Consider the following 20,492-nt stretch of genomic DNA (forward strand, 5'->3'; position numbering starts at 1 on the left):
AAAACTACTTGTCGGCTGGTTGGGATACACGTGTCAGGGGTTGTGTTGTTTACACATCACACTGAAAAACACTTTTGAAAATGCCAGTCGTGTTTACGTCCTTTCTATTTAAGGTGGCCTACAGGTGGGAGGGTTTCAGATACTAAGAGGAACTACGGGGACCACAATGCACCTCGGCCGCAGTCGCTTCGTTACGTTCACATCCGCTTGACTCGCCACCACTGTTGGAAAAAGGACTTTGTGGAAGTGCAGCGATGTCAGTCCAGGTTGTGGCAGTGAAAATGGCAGAGGTCGAACTCAAAGACGTCCCCAGCGGCAAAGGGCTGGCGGCCGAGTCTCCTGTGACACCCACGTCGGAGGGCAAGAGCCTCGGCCGGGGCGACCTCCACGAGGCCGGCTCCTCCGCAGCCGCATCCCCGACAGCGGAGCCCTCCGCGAAAGCCGGGGACAGCAGCCCGGGCTTGCTCACCCCGAACCCCGCGAAGATGCCGCAGGCGTCGGCTATGAAGCGCACGGACCCACAGCAGAACGGCGGGGAGGCTTTTGTCAACCGTGACGGGACCGTCGCCGAGGCTCCGCGGATGAAAAAGGTGAGGACCGGGACATGTTTTTCCTCCATAAGCACCGACATCCTCGCTGTTGCCGCAGCTCGCCGCAGAGAAAGCTCCGCGGAGGAGCTGGCATTGTGCGACGATGCTAACAGGCTAGCTGGTCCCCAAAGCTGATTCAGCTGCGGCAGTTAACGCTCTAAATGATGGTGTCTGGTGCTAATAACACTGCGGAGAGGCTAATGAAGGGCTGAACGTGTTTTTAAACAGACCTACTCTCTTGATTTAGGCTGACATCGCTAAAACTTCAGGGCATGGACGTTCACTGGAGGCTCCAACTGTTGTCACAAGTTTAGTTGAAAATAGAAAGAGGGTTTTCTTGAGCTAAATGGATGTTTGACTTAAAAATAATCCTGCACCTTCCACAACATACTGAACACGATGCTGTCAGATTAAGAACAGTCACACGCTTTAAAAACTTAATTCACTGTCCTAACCGTTAGTTCATTAATTTCCATTTTGATCAATGGTAACAAAAAAAGAAATGGACTTCCACTCATGGTTCACGTGGTGCCCTGTTTCATCACGGTGCTAGCACATGATAAACTGTATGTATGCTGGTCTTCAACATGAGCTTAGTTAGATATCTAATTGTAGGTTGCTACATGATCAACATATACTAAATGAATCCATAACAAACGTTGCTGGTCTGTGTGCTTTGCCTTGTTGCGTCTGTTATGCGGGTTTGATTATCTTTGGGTCTTGTTCGATAATAATGATATTCTCATTTTACTGTCTAAAATACTTTCAAAAGATAGGTCTGACTTATCTAATTTGTACAGAACTTAAGTCAATAATTTGTAACCCCAGGGAACTCCCATCACCTAGTTCTCTGTTCTGATTGGAGCCCCTCATCTGATACAACCATGATAGCAGCTCCTTCCCTTGTGTCTACACTCGGAAATCACACTTGGCAAGCAGGGTTCTGAAAACTGCCCTGCAGTGTTTGCACCTTGAATGCATCTTATCTGGATTAGAACAGTAGTGGATGTTAGGGGCAATGTTCAAGGAAAGAGTTGTTTTATTTCGATAAGGGATCCTTTGAAGAGGCTGCCAGCTTTATTCCTTTATTTGATCCGAGTTATTATTTACAGTTGACAGTGATTTATAGTCCCCGGTCACTGTAGTGCACTTTTATCAGTGGTGGTCAGATTCACGAATTGATTTCAGAACTTTCTAAATTCTTAGATTCTGTCTGATTCATTGAGGTGATGTGGGCACATGCTCTTAAAAAGCTAATTGCTGAAAGTTTTGGTGAGTGTGATTCCGTGCGGGTCACCTCCATCCTCCGCTGCTTTGCCATCATTGCAAAATACCAATTTACTGTGTTTTCACTACAAACCAGTGAGACCAGTGATGAAAAATATGGGGGCTGTCAGAATTAGAAAAGGTTGAAACAAGAGACAGAGCAAGTGGGATGGGACTCACTCAACACCCACATCCATTATTACGCCCCAAAAATCACCCCATCCCACTAGACAACCCCTAAGGACACCCCACAACAAGACCCACTGGATATTATAGTGTGAGGATGGACTGCAAACGGACAGCAGCTCCGAGCAGATGGCTTCACATACCTCACACTTTCACAGCAAGCACGCACAAGGAAGTCACCCAGCAGCTGGAAGCACTGGTCCCACAGGGTGAACAACACTTGAGAGGCAGCGCAAAGCTGGACCTACCAGACGGCAACAGCCACATCTGGATTATTGAGGAGACGAGGTTCGCCTACAAGACCATGGTATAGAGAGTCAATTTAATTGTATTAATTCAAACTATAACAATTTATTTATTATCTTATGAAATAAAGAAAAGATATTTATAGGATTTTCTTGTAAAATGTTCCCTTATTTCGCATGAAATTTGTTTGGGAATCTGTACACTTGCTCAAAGGCTAGCTAATTTCATATATACATAGATTATATCCCAGTGTAGTAACTGTTTACATCCTTTTATGATGCTTTTATCATTTTTAATCAATTGTTTATGTTAAGAGATTATAATAATCTAAAGAGCAAATGTAATTTAACCAAACAGGCTGCATAGTTGATTTGCGCTTATATTAGTTTTTTTTATTCATATAATACAGACACTAGTAAGCCTGAGTAATGGATAATACACACTGGATAGATCCATCCATTATATTAATGTAAATACCCTTTTGTAACTACATTTCTCTGTTCAACCAATTCAGTGTATATCCAGTGGGACAGCAGGTTGCTTGCAGCCTATTTATAGATTACAAGGCATCGTGGGTCTTATGGCACACTGCATTATAGATATATGACCACAGCCTTGCCTTTGGCTTCTGCTGAATTCTGCCCGCCCAGTGCAGTAAAGGGTAAGTGAAGCAGCGGTGATGCTGATGCAAGTACGTAGGCAGCAGCGCTGACTGACTGAGTGATTGGATGACGGGCCGGCCTTTAATCCAAGCCTTTATCATGTCATCACATGAGGGGGATTAAAAGGCCAGCGGTCTGTTGTAGGTGGGCCCAGATGTGAGCTTTTGGAGTCGATGCTGAGTTTTGTTGAAACACGCACGGCACAGCATGCACATCCCTTGGTTCCTACTTCTGAGAACTTCTGGGCGAGACCTCCAGTTGGGAGGGAAGGAAATGAGCAGACCTAGTTTGTCACCTCATGGCCACAGTATATGTTATTATTGGCTAAAGGCTAAAGCTTTAACTAGTCTAGTTGTAATCTCATACAAGGTCAGAAGGGTCGCCTACCTCATTGTCTATGTCTTATTTGAAGCAGATGATTAACCTGTTCGGCAAGGCTGACCAAACAAGACTTTTCACCATCAGGGTAAATGACATTTGGGAACGGCTCAACATCCTGTCAGGTTTAAGAAAGGCGTGCACAGCGGTATTTGTAAACAACTCCAGAGAATGGTGTGTTGTAAGATCATCCCTTTGAGATGTAAAGTTATGTCACCTCCCACTAAGCCGGTGTTCCTGGTAATGCTCGCTGGTTAACAGGCTTATTGTGACCTGTGGCTGCTCTACCTGGGAAGAAAACCCTGTGGAAGAAGTTCTACAGTATATGAAAAAAAGACTAAAATCTGTTTGCAATTTAAAAATGTAGACTCTACTTAGAGGCTCTAGTTTGTCCTCTCTAATGCTGCATGATCACTGACTGCACCTACTCTGTTTTCTGACATTTTAAAATGAGAAATGCAACACTTTTCCTGACCCATTGAAAGCCTCTGTGGAGTCCTGTTATATTTACACAAGTGTGATGAGATATAAAAGCTGACGGGGTGATGCTACTTATTGAATGCATTGGAGCTAACAGAAGGCAGTTAGTTCTATAATATAGTAATTTATTCCATTCCTATTCTTACAACATTACAAAGTTGTATAGGGAAGTATAAGAAGTCTGTGGCTTGTCAGCAATGTCATCTTCATGCAAGGTCTCTGAGCATCTTCATCTGCCTGCCTCTGTCCTTTACTACAAAGGAAAATGTATCACTTTCCTTCCTCCAGGCTCTCTCATTTGTGAGTAACCTCGGTGATTGAGCGAGTGTGTTTATGTGTCTGTTAGTGTGCACGTACAGTGGTAATCACACACATTTTTCCCTGTGGGGATCCTGCCTTCTGTCACCAAGTGTAGTCATCGCCTAATCCTACTTCTGTCGTGAACAAATAGGTTCTGAGTGACTTTTTATCAGCCTGCAATATATGCCGCCGGATATAGTGATCAGCATGTCCGTCCATTAATCTGTTCAGCTCGAATCGCGTTGTTTCCGGTGCAGAAGTCAAAAAACATCTGAATGTTTTTCATAAAACTTCACAATTATGTGGATAAAGTAGCGAAGTGATGATATAAGTGTTGATATGTTGGCTTTGCCTGCAGGATGTCATCTGCTGATCACTTTAGTTTAGTTATTCAATAAGTCACCTGAGTGACAGTCACCATAAGTCTGCACATATACGTATTAAAATGTGTTCCTGGAGTGATTTGCATTTGGATCGGATGTATTTTATGCATGTCAGAAGGAAGATTAACAAAAAAGTATGATTGCAGCTATGAAGATGTAATTAGTGTTTGTAAAGAAAATGTACATGTCAAGATCTCATCGTGTTTGAAAAGGTCTATCTCCGATCCACACTACCACAGTGACTTTTTAAATGTCCGTGGAATGTGGCACCACTGTGAATTTAGAGAAATTCCCTGAAAAAGAGGAGACATAGGGAATGTTGGTTATTGATCTAGTGGTCACTCAATCTTCCACATTTGTACATGAATTTTGAGCTTTCATCCAATTTGACTGGCTCCCAAATCCCAGATCACCCACAAACTCCCCCTGCTCACTGACAAATCCCTCCAAGGCCTTGCTCGGCAATACATATCTGACCTACTTCGACCCTACACCCCATCCAGGAATCTGCGATCCTTTGACCGGAGTCTGCTCACCATCCCCAACACCAGACTGCGGAATTTTGGAGACAGCGCTTTTAGCGTGCGGCCCCCGCCCTCTGGAATGCTCTTCCAATTGAGATTCGCAATGCCACATCCCCAGTGACATTCAAAAAACTACTCAAAACTCATCTTTTTGAAAATGCATAATACCTGATCTGATACAATCTGTCCTTGCCTTTGTCTCTGTCACCTTAAATATGTCCTTCTCCCTCAAATATATATAAAGCGTCCCTTGAATGGCGCTATAAAATTTAAGTTATTATTAAAATAAATATTCAATATTCACAGTTGGTGAGATCACAGAGGGTGTTCTTGAACACAGTATACCCTTTTTGCGCTTGCATAGACTGGTAGTTTATACTGTTATTTCACCTCTAAACAATCCATAATGGTAGAAAACACTGATGCAGTTAAAGCACATTATTTGAAGAATTGACCGTAGGTGTCAGAAGGGAAATACATGCACATATTTGATTGTGGTATGCTCAGCTGGATGAGAAAAATGAGCAACTAAAGTAAACGTGGTGCTGACCTGACCCACTTAAACTCCTCCACCTCTAATGATATGAATGTATCCTTATCTTTTTGATGAATTTATATGGTTTTTAATTATAGCCAGGGTGTCCTTCACACCAGGCCCAACACAAGTGACTGAATGTCTATGTCTAAACATGGCTGGCCTGTTCATATTGAGAGTAACATTCAAATGTGTTTGGAAACCCAGTGACAGGAGATCACCTTAAAGTCCCTGCTTTCTTCTGGCAGCACTGTATTAGATTATGAACAGTTGTGCGGATTCATGTGCTGACAGGAGATTTCATTGGTTATTGAGTCATCAGGGAGGACAGGAAGTAAGTTGGACCATTGTCCGAGGTCATTGAGGTGCCCGGCATGATAATGGACAGACTGTGGCTCAGGGAGTGAGAAGAACACAACAGAGAAAGGAAGAGAGGCTGACTTTGTCTCTTCATAAACAGTAAATAATAAACCTTTCTGTGTCTGATGATTTGCATTCCCTTTACCCCCTTTGAATGCTGTAGGTATTAGATTACAGGTCATGTAGGTGGCATGTTTATGCAGGAACAAAAGACGGTGTGTGTATCATTTACATTCTATAGTTAGTATTTACCTGTAGCAGGAAGCTTTTGCTTATCAAGGGCTATTTAATTTTTCAACATTTATATCACACTAGCTTATCTAATGTAATGACTGGAGGTCCTTTTCTTAAGCAGGTTTTCCAGTCTTAGGTGAGTCAGTCCTGAGCCGAACTGAACTTGGCAAAAGTCAGGTTTTGAGAACGCTTCACAGAATTGAATTGTCCCAAATGTAAACTTAAGTGCACGTCTCATCAGAGGTTGTCTGTCAGTGCTGTAAGTTTTCAGTCACATCAGCTGTTCCACATTAAGCTGTTGAGCAAATATGTTCACTTCCTTTTGTTTATTTTTCATGTTCTGAAACCTCACCACATGCCTGAAAGAGTTTTAAAAACTCAACAGCACGTTCAGATGTCACAGCAGGATTTTGTTATTGCAGAGTAGAAAAATGCAGTTTTACCCCAATCAAGTTGCACTTGTCACAGCATGGATGGGTCACAAAAACAAGTGATCCCTCCTATCATACTCAACAGTGATCCCAGTCCCAAAAATGACTAATTGGGTAGTATTTGTTAAGTCTGTTGTTTGTTGTTGGGCTCACAAACTTAATCCAAGCGTGTTTGTCATCATAACTCATCCAGTTTATCTGCACATGTTCTGCTATAATGCTGCTTGAGAGTTAACTTTTTTGTAATTGCGTTGACGCAAACTATGCTCAGTGACTTTTACTTAATCAAAAAATAGTTTTGTCCATTTCATTTGCAAAGTGCAACACTCTACATCTAATTTACCCTTCTTGACAAGTGCCTTGATCCTGGTCAGTGATGTCATGTGACATATTCACCACATGCATGCTTCTTTCACCCTGACTGTGACCAGACATTACCAGAACATACCAGATTGACATGTGAGTTTTCTATTTTATGTTTTTATCTTCTTTTGTTGCAGAAAAATATATTGCTGTCGCAATAATTTTTTGTATTTCTGATTTGCTCGCAGGCTGCATGTTCCCCATACCTAACCTATGGTTATACATGCTGTATAGGCTAGATAACATTGAATAATAGAGAGCTGTATGTTTCCATTACTGTAAAACTATCAGGCAGCAGGACAAGAAATGTGCCTCAAAATAAATTCTTGTAGGAACCCAGTGGTGCTATTTTGTAATTTGACAAGTTTTAGCTGCCTCTATCACCCATGGAAGAGGGTGTATATTTGCCCAGCTTTGCCATCAGTGCACTTCTCTTGGGTCTCTCACTCTTTTTAATGACCTATGAGCGAGAGCTTCATTATTCTTGTCTTTCTTTGGTGCTCTCACTCTGCTCTTCCTCAAATTACCACGACACCTAATTTTAATTTGATACATTTTCGCTTAATCTCATCTCTATTTGGGCTGGCCCTGTTTTATTGCCTCATTTTTACCTACTCAACAATACTTTGTACTCTTCATCAAATCAATCAATCATTAGACTGCTGAAAATAAACCACAACTAAGCAATTAGTCCTCTCTATCTAGATCACAATCTACAGCCCTCGCAGAATACCACTTCCTCTGGTGTTTCTTGTTTTCAGGCCCCATGTCTATCGTTTTCACAGTCTCATTGTGTTCCTGTACGGTCTGCCCTGTCGCAATGTGATCTCACACAGCAAAGGCATGTGTGAGATCACACTTCACTGACCAACTTCATACGGGCCACAGAGGCCGACTCAGGAAACAGGCTGTAGGTCCTTTAGTTTCTTTCCTGTTTGTATATATTTAATAGATTCACCTAATTTTTCCTAAAGAGGACACACACCTATTAAAGTGAGTGTAAATAAATAGATGTAAACGTGCAAATGTATAAACTTAAAAAATTTACTAAAAGTCACAGATTTTAAATAGGCATTTCTAAAAAAAATAGTTAATCCATATATCAAAGCAGGCTGCTTTTATTGTGTATTTCAACAATGCTGCTAGTACTTTAGCTACATACTAAATCTGTCCATGGTCAGTTTTGGTTGTACTTGCACACCAGAGTGCGGCTACAATTTTCTGTCTGAACCTGTCCGATCCTGAACAAACTGAGCCTGACCCGAACCCGACTTGCATCCTGTTATTTGTATCTGAACCTGACCCCACTCCAATGTTTCCCTGATTACAGGCACGCACAGTGTAAAAAATCGAGTTGATGGCTAAGCCAGCGTGACCGAACCCGACCTGATCTCGAATATCATTTCAAAATTCTTGTCTGAACCTGGCCCAACCTGTCGACGGGCCCGACAGGCTCAGGTCGTGTATCTGTACTGCATTGGGCACACACACACACTCACACTCATAGCTAATGTGTACACTGAATGTGTTTCTCTGTGCCCTGGCTGAGATATTAAGTCGAATCAGTATGAAGTGAAACCCATGTATTGGTTTTAATTAAAGCCATATTCAAATGTTAACACACTTTAATAAATGTCAGTGCAATTTGAATACTGGTCTTTAGCTCTTGTAATGATCATAGCAGACCTTTTGTGACATTTCCAAACAATATTTAATGAGGATTACCTTGACATTAAAGATGTGTGGCTGTTCTCTCTGTGGGAATGAAAACATGCAAAACACTTGTACTTGACCTGCCAGCCCCTTTTCAGGATTTCTGTCAGCGTCTGCCGTGATCAATGTTTGCTGTCGAATTGTTTCCAAATGAAGTTGAAACCTACCAAACTTCATCTGTCTTACCCAACTTTCCAATTTCAGTCAATAGCTGATAGAATGGCACTGGCTGTTGTACTTTGAGCCAGGCTCGACAAATTCAATTTTCACACTCACTATATTGGAGTCCTAACACTTCCCAAGGCAGAGAATCAGGTCAGCTTGGCCCTGGTTTCTGACATGTGGCTCTTTGGATTTAGGACTTGATTTCTCTGGTGTGGTCTCTCTGTTTTTCAGCTGGTATTGGTGTTATCGCTGTCTGTGCCTCACTGCTCCTAAGTGTACCTCCCACACATATCCGAACGTGTGGCTTCCCAGTTGTAACTCATTTCCTGCTTCGTCATTGCAGCTTGATATAACTGAGCGTGTGCAGCTCATTGAGTTACACATCTCCCCATCTTAAGCTATCTTAAACGCATCAGGTTCCTGGAACGGTGAGTGGAGGGAAAAGGAGAGCACTCACTTTTCCTGGAACCTGTCTCTTCACAAGGAACCAACGTAGTGTGACATTTTAAACCCCCTGTTGTAGTTACAATTGAACAAGTGAGCGAGCACTAACCCATTCGTAGTGCGTGTGTGTGTGTGTGTGTGTGTGTGTTTGTTCGTGTAGCCTGAGGATCAGTAGACAGTAGTGGACATTTACACTGAACTCGCTATGCAGCATGACGAGGAATGCAGCTCCATACCCGAGCACTGCATGCGAACAAAGGGCCAACATTGTGTTCAAAAAGTGCTGCCTCACAAAAGGGCCCTCTCAAAGCCTGAAATGAACCCCCACACACCCATCTGTCTGCCCAGCTTCCTATTAGTCAGACCAAACCACGATACCCTGGAAGACAGAGAGGATAGCAGCTGAAAACAGAAAAAAATCTGGATCTGTCCCTTTGGCTGGATCCGTACCAAAATTCTATTGGTTCTTTCTTGGCCCATGTCTCATCCTTCCAACAAATATTCGTAGACATCAGTTCAGCAGTTTCTGCGTAATCCTGCGAACAGACAAACAAACCAACAACCAAACAAACAGGTGCGAAAAAATGTAACCTCCTTGGTGGAGGTATTGCAACCAAAGCTAACACTAACCAACAATATCAGACGACAAGATCCATTTGAAGAATTGCTTCACACTCTGTATTTAATATAGATCATTGACCCCATAATGGGTTTATTCAGAAATAGACCAGCACAACCCCAGTCTCTGTGACTTTGATGTAATTATACCTTCCCCGCAGGGAGAGACGTCTATTTTTGGCAAATCAAGAGTAGACAAGAAAAGACACAAACATGCAATTCCAGAGATGCTTTAATTTGAGTCTTTTGTATCTAGTAATCTTTAGAATTTTCTTTTTTCTCTCATGGTTATGGAAGAATTCCTGGTGTCATTTAGCTTAATGATAGACATTAACAATCCATTTGTTTTTCAATCTGACGAAATGATTTGTTCTCCTCTTCAGATCTGGAGTGGTAGAATATGTGGTGAAAAGAGTGTCCTGATGGAGATGGATGGTCACGTGGCTGGATAGATGAGTGGATGGATATGGATATACAGTAGACACAGCTCACTGTTTAATTTGCGTAAAATCCATAGAGTTGTTGATCCATCACTGGGTCAAATGTCATCTAGTGAATGCAATAGATTGTTTTCTCTCTCATCTGAGAAAACAGTATAGAGTAGTGAACAGTAGATTATTAAACAATCCGATCAATCGTAAAGCTGATCATTTTGCTGTCAGTGTAAATGGAGCTTATTTGACCACCGTCATTAGATGGGCTCAACCAGAATTGGGTCTGTAAACTGACACTATGTTCTGCACATGGGCAACAACACCCTGTTACGCAACTGAAGTGGGTGTGTGTGTCATAGTTATAATAGTTAAGGATAATATAACACCTGGATACATATTTTATTCGTCATTTAGGGTCAAACCATATTCCTGTAGTGATTAGCTGCATAAAAATCATAAATTATTAAAAAACATATTCAACGATCCTATAATTTATTAATGAGATCTCATGAACACTGTCCAATTATCACATTCCAGTTAATTAAAATGGTTTGCTTGTAAGAAAGAAGCCTGATGAAAGCTCTGACTTGTCCTTGAAGGACATTTGAAGCCTGCATTCTTGGCACTCTCCCTCCCGTCAGTGGAAGATAACAAGGAGAAGCCATGTGAAAGAGAAGAAAACATTAGAGAGGAAGCCCTGAGTGTGAAGGCTGTTCTCATCTCCTCCCTCTCTGTTAAGAAGCAGGTAGGGTTTAATCTGTCACTAAGCCCCATCATTCATTGCCTGTTCTCTTCTAGTATCAGTGTCCCTGGTTTTTACAATGACTATCGGACCATATCCCATATCAGGACAGAGATTGTTCTAGTGGTTAATGCTCACATTAGACAGCCGTGGATACTTTCCATCGTTTTATAGCAGCACTGTGCCCTCATTCAGGGCAGCAGGGCCTTGCAGTCAATTACAAGTAGTAATTTATTTATTTTCACCAAACCTAGTTATTTTCATTACCATCCACAAAGAAAGTTATGTTTTTGACCCTGTCTGTTTGTTTGTTGGTTGGTTGGTTGGTTTGTCAGCGGGATCCCGGAAAACAGTAAAACATTGTCGATGGAAATTTGCACACCCCAAGGTCAGGAGTCTTCTCTTATTTGTACAGGAATCCAATATGTCCAAAGAGATTCCGTTCATAATGTCCAAGCATCTTTATTCAATATTCACATTTCAGAAGGATTATTTTCCTTTTGTGCCAACATGGAGCTGACATTTGTTTGTAGTACAAATGTGTGGGGGTACGCATAAGAGCACTGGTAATAGCATGTGGGATCAGTAACTGCCAAGTGTAGGCGTGTGCGTGCGTGCGTGCGCCATTTTTTACAATTTGAACACTTGTCTGTGTATATAAATCAGCAGGAGTCATTCTTACATCACAGCCCCCTTAGGGCAGCACACTGCGCTCTGATACACACACGTGCACAGCGCACACACACACACACACACACACACACACACACCAACACCAACATACTAGCTGTCTCCTCCCTTCTTCTCATCGTGCTATGGGTCAGAGGGCTCAGGAATTGCTGACTATTGGATGAGAGGTGGGTAAATGAGCCACAAATGGAGCGGCCACCTTCTGTTTGAGGACTCATGCCGCTTTTTCTTTGCCGTCAGTCTCTCATTTTCTTGGTGATGCCATCTAGCTGCCTGTTGTATGTCACAATTTGCATAAAAGCACTTTGTCATATTGTTAATTGTGCATTGGAGTGACATACTGCCATATTGACCTAGGAATGGACAGTGTAATGTCAAGGTCATAACAGCTGGCTCACACATACCACCCATCTCTACTCATGAACATTACACAAGGGCATACATTGACAGGCATTCATTCATGGTCTCTTCATGCTCTTGTGAATATTTACATGCATATTTTCATCTTTTAGTCAATATCTCTTGTCTGCATTGCTCTCTGCCTTTACATGCCTGTGTGCAGTCAGTGCCAGAGATTAGCAACTTCAGAGCTGTAACACTAAAAGCGAGAGTCGTACGCCAGTGGTCTTAACTTCAGGCAGAATGGTTTTTAAAATGCCTACTGTTATATGGTATTTATTTTTTCAAAATGAAAGGTATTCTTTTGCATTTACACGACATGTTTATGAGCCTGCAAACATCAGAATCGTTTGTCTCAACTGCAAGAGAAAGGAGCTGTTGTTGCTGTGCTTGCTTTTCATTTCCCTGACAAAGCATTTTCTCATTAAGAAGACAAAGGTGTCTCTACTCAGTAACTTGACTCTTAGCTTAGAAAGTGCCACTGACATGCAAAACTGACATTTAACATGCATGCATCCCCCTGCTGGGCGATTAAATCCCAACAGACTTTACGTAAAATTGGTTAGCTGGTATATGAATATACAAGTTTGACCAGTATATAAATTCATACATAAGAAAATATGGATTTAAATGGAGTTTTTATCTTGCCTTATTTATTTCAATACATTTAAAAAGTGCCCTTTTCTCAATGCTAACTCAAATAAAACGATATATAAAATGAACACAGTGATATAGTGTATATATAAAGTATTCCCCACTTTGCTGTTTCCCATTATAGAAGCTGAGACCACTGGTCATTCAACTTGCCAAATGTCTGTTAGTTCACAATCTACTGCTCTTGTGTCTAAGTGAAGCCAGGAATCATCAAGGGACAGTGGCCCAGTGTGTGACAGACTGTCCTATACTCTGCAATAATGGCATCAGGCTTGATTGTCAGTGAATGTGTCAGTCAACATAAGAATCAAACCTGTCAGCTCATGGTACATGTGTACCATGTCATGGTACAAATCGTTTTTTTTCGAGTCTGTGGCAGTAAACGGCACTGTCTCTATCTTTGTTATTGTTGGACATCAGTGCTGTGTGGGTTGAATCAGAGGACAGTTTATCTCAGGTTAGCTGGGATTGTACTTGATGTAGCTTCAATAACAGATGCAGGGAAGTTGTGATACTATGCAGAGTGTTGGTAGAACGGCACAGGGAGACGAGCAGAAGGAGGAAAACACAGACACCTCTCTGTCTGATCCTTCTATTTTTGGTTTTCTTCCACACAAGCACAATAGTAATCCAGGAATAGCAGTTGAAAACGCTGAGAAACATGTCCGCACCTCTTTGAAGTGTCATCCAAGGGCTTCTTTAAAACATGCACATAATAAACTGTGGTGTACTCTCCAGGCTGCATCAAGCTGTGTAAGGAAGAGGGTTGTTACTAGGAAAGAAGGAAGGGAGAACGGAAAACCGAGGGGGAAGTGACTAAAACGCAGTGAAAAGAAAGAATGTGTAAGTGCACATCTTCTGCTGTGCGTAGGAGATCTGAAAAACCAGACACCCGTTGCTTTGTCCCATAGCCTCTCATCATGCAGGGACTAAAAGACGGCTAAACAAATGGATTGCTTCTAGAGCCAAGGCCAAATGTACAGGTAACAAGATGTCACAACATCATGCTTTTCCATCACGGTGTCTTGAGAGCTCTTACTGCCAACAAATCCTGTGTACCAAGCGTCTGATGATAGGATAACACACTGCTGATATTTATATGCGCCCTAGGGAGGATCTGATGGACTGAGTTGGATGGAGACACTTGGTTGTGACTGCCAACAAGCGTGTGTGTGTATATGTGGTTTTGTGTGTGTCAGTGCCTGCCTATGCTTGCGAATAGTAGATTATTTTTCCAAAACAATACATTGATCATTCAGAAACAAATTACAAGAACAAAATTTTAACTGATTAAAAATACCCTGCAGTGCAACCCTAAATGACAAATGAATGAAGTGTCAAGTGCCACACAACAAACATATTTTCTCTGAGTTGTGTTTACAGTATAATAATAATGCTAGAAAATTAAATAGTTAGCATCCAGTCAACTTTGATGGGTTTGTCAATCCAACACCCTGGACATTTAATTCACTGCTATTAAAGGGCCACTTCTTCTATTCTACACAGTGAATTCAGTTTGCTACTTACAGTGCTACGAACTCACTAACCAATGAAAACAGCTGGCTTGTGTCTTTGCTATTTCTGGTGGAGCTTTACCGTCATCGGACCATTGACTATGCGTAAAGATGGATGACAGGACAGCCCCTTATGAGTGAAGCCAGGACAGCCGTTCAGATCTGCTTCTTATTCTTTTACTGTTCTGTCAGAGGCTGTTGTGGACTTACAGGCCTGATTTTCTTGTCTTTAAATTACTCGCAGATTGGGGACAGTCTGGCAGAAGCACTTTTAGGATTTAGCTTTGAGGTTATTTCCAGACATTTGTTTGTAGCGTTAAGCCGTTAACAGAACATGTTCCTCTTTTCCTCTCCCTGCACTAAGTCTTTTTTTTTAACACCATCACTCACTTTTCCAGGCCTTTTGGCAGACGACATCTAAACATAAAGCTATTAACAGCCCATTGGCACTTTGATTTAAGAGTACTCATTCTTGCACTTAGACCTGTCTGATCTGTGTGTTCTCCTTTTAACTTTGTTTAGTCATCAGGTATTATACTGCTATCATCACATGGAAACTTGGCCTGATATCACCGCCAGGCATTACGGTGGGGAAAAAAGACAGAGCATTAAAGCAAGACACTAGATATATGCTGGTAAAAGTTATCTGAGGCTGTAGAGATTATCTAGAAGGAACTTTGCAGCTATTTTGTCCGTATATCTGAAAAGCCCACCACTTTGTGATTGTTGTCTTGATCTGTACTGTATGTTTTCTAAAGGTGATGATGTTTGGTTTTGGTCTGTGATGAAAGTTAAATATTACAATAAAACTAAAAAAGCCTATCACAAGTCAGACTGACAGCTGCTTTGTGCCAACACAGTCATCCACCTATCTCTGATACAGACTGTGTCTGTGTGGTAACATGAGATTTCCTGGTCAGTGCTAGCTTCCCGTAACAGTGTAGGTGTTGTCACAACACTTGAAAATATCGTAGTAGCTACTAATGTTTTCACTTTGAAATGGGTCACCACTACACTGACTGTGTTAAGTTTCGGTCCAGTGCGGCCGACTGCTTATGGTGTGATTCAGGCTTGAAAAGCACATTTTTCTAGACATTTTTTTCTTTACAAGAAATCTTATGCATTTATACATGTGACTGTCATTTACCACAAATTTCCAGTATTGATCACACCCCATAAAATGAGTAGAAAAGATATATTTTAAGCTGCTCTCAGACATGCCTTGAACTCCAAACATTTTCCAGAGGGGCGGCACGTGAGAAGAGAATGCAAATGTCTGAGTCAGTTGTTTTGGACTGTTTCCCGGAGGTTTTCCTACGTAGCTAACACACAATGGACGAGAAACTGGAGGAAAACCAATATCTCAGGATGAAAAAGAGGAGCCCATACAATTGGGAGACGTCACCAACAAAGATGTCCACTTGGAAAAACAATGTTTGAGAGCTTTTGGTGATGAGCGCTGACACGAGTGAGGATGTGCTGTTAACAAAAACTTGCTTTCTTTGGCGGAATTTATACGTCATGTCCTGCTCTTCACAGGCGTTACCCCTCGCCTGAATTATGTGGACATGTTCCTGTTGTTGTAAACGCGTCTGACCCAGATAATATCCTGTCGCGTTCCTCATATATGAAAGAGAAACACCGGAAAATGTCTGGAACTTTAGTCGACATTGATCATCTAATACTGATACATCAGTTAATTGACAAAGAGGTATTAGCCCTAAAAAGACAGATTTTTGTTTGGAATTAGTTTTTTGCACTAGTTGTTGCCTTTAAATTCAGACTTGTGTGATGAAATGGTGAAAAAATATAATAGTGAAATGAGCACATTCTCTGCAACTGTTGGTCATGTGGTAAAAGGGCTGACACACCAAGAAAAGATATCTCTCAAGACAATGCACAGAAAATACAAACCTTTTGATTCCCTGCCGTTCCCCTGGCTGTAGCACAGGCTGTGTTGCCTGCCACAAACTCCCCCCCCAGAGGGAAGCAGCATGAGCAGGTATAAACAGCTTCCCTCTGGTCCTGGTGGAGAACACTAACTCCTGTTCTCTCTCCTCGGGTTTCCGTGACTGAGGATGTTGCACCAGGTCTCTGCTGGCCAGGCCTGGTTTGCTTCTTGTGCGTCGCTCAATCTCTTCCCTGGTTCAGGTTAATTTCCAGGCTCCAGATTCACAGGATGATAGACTGTAACCTCTTAACTAGTCTTCCATCAACCAAATAAATATCCACATGTTTCATTCTCTCTAAAGGTGGCCTTAGTTTGTTGTTGGATCAGCAGGTAGGCAGATCCATGACTAAATTCTTGAGTCTTGGTCATGATTCTTATGTTGCTTGACTATCTCCTCAAAATGTATTTGTATTGTGATATAACTCCAGCGACTTCATATGGCTTCATCTTGCAGAAACTTTTCATTGACTGTCAGAAGTGGATAAAAAAAACAACCTATTTAGCTGTTTTGGCATTTCATAGCAATCCTCGTTGATCCGTTTTACTTCAACAGTCTTTCATCAGAAATCACAGCATTTAAGTTGTCAGTTTTCTCATGTCATTCAGATGAGGCCCAGTTTCACTGCACATTCACATTTAGTTTTCTCCATGTGGACAATGGCTCTTTGGTTTGGAATGGAGGATTAAATGACCTGGCCTATTATACTTTTTCACAGCTCTTTGAGGTGGAGGTCTAGACTCGCTTAGGTTGATTATTTGGTCAGTAATTTGTCTCTATAGGGTTGTAAATTTGTGTTTTTGAATATAATTTAATGTTAAGAGACTGGGCTTCAGTTTCCTCTTTTATTCTTATCTCTGTTGTCCTCAGTTCACCAGACACATTCCTCCCTGGTTCCCGGTGAGCTGCTGAGCAAAGGCTCAAAATTGTATACTGCTGTAGAACATGATGCTGCATGCAAATATCTTTCTGAGTCTAATTTGAGGTATCTTTATGTAATAACATTTGGCACCAGATACGTAGTCATGTCCTGTGAGACCATAAGAATCACGTCTCCTTAGTTTGTGCTAGTATGGTCTTTTAGCATAGAATGACTAAATGGATCAGAAACATGTAGCGCAGAAGGTTGTGTGGCCTTATTGAGCAGTTCGGGGTGATGGGGAGCTGAGCGATGCAGTGTTTTAGTCCACCTGCATTGCAGCAAATGAAGCCAAAGTAAACTGGCCATTTTGCCTTCATGAACATCATCAAATTTCAATTTTCTTTACAGCACATTACCTCGTGTCAGCAGGGATATCCTCTGAGTGATTCTACAACCCCACTGCTTTCTGTCTCTCCCTGCTCAGCTCAGTAAACACGGCAGTCTGTGAACGAGTAACTGTACGCCCCGAGGCTGTGGGTCCGTGCAGTCGTGTCGGTGAGTGATGCAGCAGGTAGTGGGATGGTACGCAAGTCAGGCCAGTCAACCAAAAAAACACATGAATGATGCCATGCTCTAACATAGCTTGTTTTTATGGTAGCTTTCAAACACGTTTTCATCACATTTTGCTTTTAAATGCAGATATATACTTCACTCAGATCCAATAACATCTTTCAACCATCTTTTCACAGTGCAAAAATAATTGAATTTTATTTGTATAGCGCCAAATCATAATATACATTATCTCAAGGCACTTTACATAGAAGGTCAATAAGGAGGTTCAGGTGACATGTTTCCAATGTGTGGAGACTAGAGAGGACCTAAGACCCGACTCGAGAGGCCCAGTGTTGTGTTGCTGCAGGGGTCTCTGCTCCATCCCATGACCCCATTGTGTTTGATTAGGATCAAGTTCCTTCCTACACAGGTCTGGAAACACATAAGATTAATCTCTTCTGGTGTGCAATGACTTCAAATAAAGCAGGAAAGGCCCTCGTACAGAGATTCATACCTCATGCAGTCACAGCCTAAGGCCTAATTTTGAGAAACTGACATTTTTAGAGGAACCCCCACAGAGGAGACCTGTGAGGAGGGGATTTTCAAATGGGACACTTGTAAACCCCCTGCAGACAACACAGCTATGAAGACAGAGCTGTGTGTATCACACACCAGCCTGTATCTTTATAGTTGCAGCTGAGTACATACACAACAAACATAGCGTCGCATCAAATGACAGCATCTCTACCTGCTTTTGTTGTAGAATTAATTTATATTTTCAAAAATGACCATCTCTGATATATGCTTATAAGATAGAAACTCTAAGAAATAATGAAATTATTAGTTCACATTAATAAGTAGTTTATATTTTGCAATTAACTATCTACCAGTGAATTCTTTTATTTATTTGATTTAAATATCAAAATTGTACATTTCCATGTCATATAGTCCCAGGCGATGTCTTCAAATTGCGTATATTGTCCGACAACAGCTCAATATCAAAAGATAATCAGTTTAATATCACAAACGTCAAAGAAAATCAGCAAATAGTCACATTTGAGAATCTGGGACCCTCCAAACAAAACGTTATATCAGTCAGCATTAACAGTGAGTGTGCTGTCACTGGTCAGGTGTTGTTTGTTTAACTATGTGGGTATTTGGAAGATTTTGCATATTTAAACAACCGTCCCTGGTTAAACACAAGCCAAAGTAAGCGAGTGATGTCAGGCCTACGTAGATTCTGTTATAAATTTGTTTTTGTTAGAGCGATGATTACTGACTATTCAGCCGTGAGTGGCATCACTGAGGATGTCAAACTTCAGCTGTGATGCAGTGGTGGTATTATTATTATAAACATTGGGAATTTGGATTAGTGTTTGAGAGTCATTCACTGTTGATTTTCTGCCAAACATCAACCTTTTTTATGCAGCCGGTGGATTTTATCTGGAATTACTTGCAAGGAGTTGGAAACATTTAAGCTAAACATTGATTTTTACGAAATGAATAAATTGTTTGCTGTTTGAGTCAGGCCAGAGGCTTATTGAGTTCAGCTGAAATGGAGAGTTAGACCTCACATGTCTATTGTTCTCTGCGGAAACCTACAGAGTTGTTATTTGTTTGGGGGGAAATAAAGAAAAAAAAATTGTAAGCTGCTTTTGTAGAACATACTGTATAAGACACTGGTAATTCAGCTTTCACACCAAACAAAGAAGCATAACATAACATTTTATTGAAGACTTTTCAGGTGGATCTGTTGTAATCCGTCACTTAAGATTCAAGTTTCCTACACAAACAAGTGTACCTATAACCAAATCCTCCCTCCTTGCATTGTTTTTGCTACAGCGTCTGTAGTTAATTTTTTGTTCTGCCTGCGTCTTTGTCAGGGTACACTCTGTACAAGCAGCAGACAGGAATTTCTCTCCTGTACTCTTGAGTTTACTTATGTTTGGTAGCAGCACCAAAACATTTCTCTCCTGGCGAATCATTTATAATTGTCTCTTTATTGAATGAGGCTTAAAAGGAAACGACATGAGGAGACTGTGTAGCCTGGTGGGTCTGAAGATGATGGAGACGAGCAGAGAGTCTCAGCACACCAAGGTAATGCTGAGTATTTGTTTGTGGTAATGTCAGTGCATCAAAGTGCTGCATTTAGTTTGAGATATTCAGAATAGATTGTATAAGGCTAATGCATATTTATTGTGTTAATTTTCTTTACAAAAAATACCCATATTTTTAATAATTTGATTGATCAATGTCACACTAATAATTTTTTGCTACAAATCGAAATCTTCTGGTTTTGACAGCTACAGGTGGTAGAAAGGAGCAGATTTTCTTTCTAATTTGTTAGATGAGACAAAATGTTACAAAAATCACCACCTTGGAAAGTCTTGTTCAGTCGTAAGTAAGTGGTTGTTTAAAGATAAAATGTGTAACAATTCTTTATTTAAGTGTCTGAAAATGACTACAGCTATGTTATGTATTTTGTTGACTTGTGTACTAACATTATCCTCATTAAAGTTTCTAATGTTCAAAACCAGAGAAATCCCCAATTTTATTCAAGGTAACGTTATGTTTCATGTTGGTCACCTTTTAAGTGCATGATATTTGCTTTACCAGCTGCTTTAATATTTGGGTCAAAAACTCACTGTTAGCCGGTCGGCTGTTTTTTCCATATTGTTCACTCGTAATTTGATCACGATTGCTATTTGCTGCATATTGTGAATAAATCTTTAATACATAATTTCATACATGAACATGATTTGCATCAGGTAGATTTTCATCAGCATTAGTAGTAATGATGACGGCCCTCCCATGATCC

General features: G+C 41.1%; 1 protein-coding gene across 1 annotated transcript in view; it reads left to right on the forward strand.

Moving 5' to 3' along the window:
* Window positions 1–115: 115 nt before the first annotated feature.
* ahcyl2b (adenosylhomocysteinase like 2b) overlaps window positions 116–20,492 on the forward strand; it is a 40,660-nt gene continuing 20,283 nt past the window's right edge. Inside the window, exon 1 of the mRNA XM_034578376.1 lies at window positions 116–590. Coding sequence (XP_034434267.1) covers window positions 255–590 — 336 coding nt within the window. The 5' untranslated portion in view covers window positions 116–254. The remainder of the gene's footprint in view (window positions 591–20,492) is intronic.

This window comes from Hippoglossus hippoglossus, chromosome 23 (genome assembly GCF_009819705.1).
Source record: "Hippoglossus hippoglossus isolate fHipHip1 chromosome 23, fHipHip1.pri, whole genome shotgun sequence".
In the NCBI taxonomy this organism is placed as follows: Eukaryota; Metazoa; Chordata; class Actinopteri; order Pleuronectiformes; family Pleuronectidae; genus Hippoglossus; species Hippoglossus hippoglossus.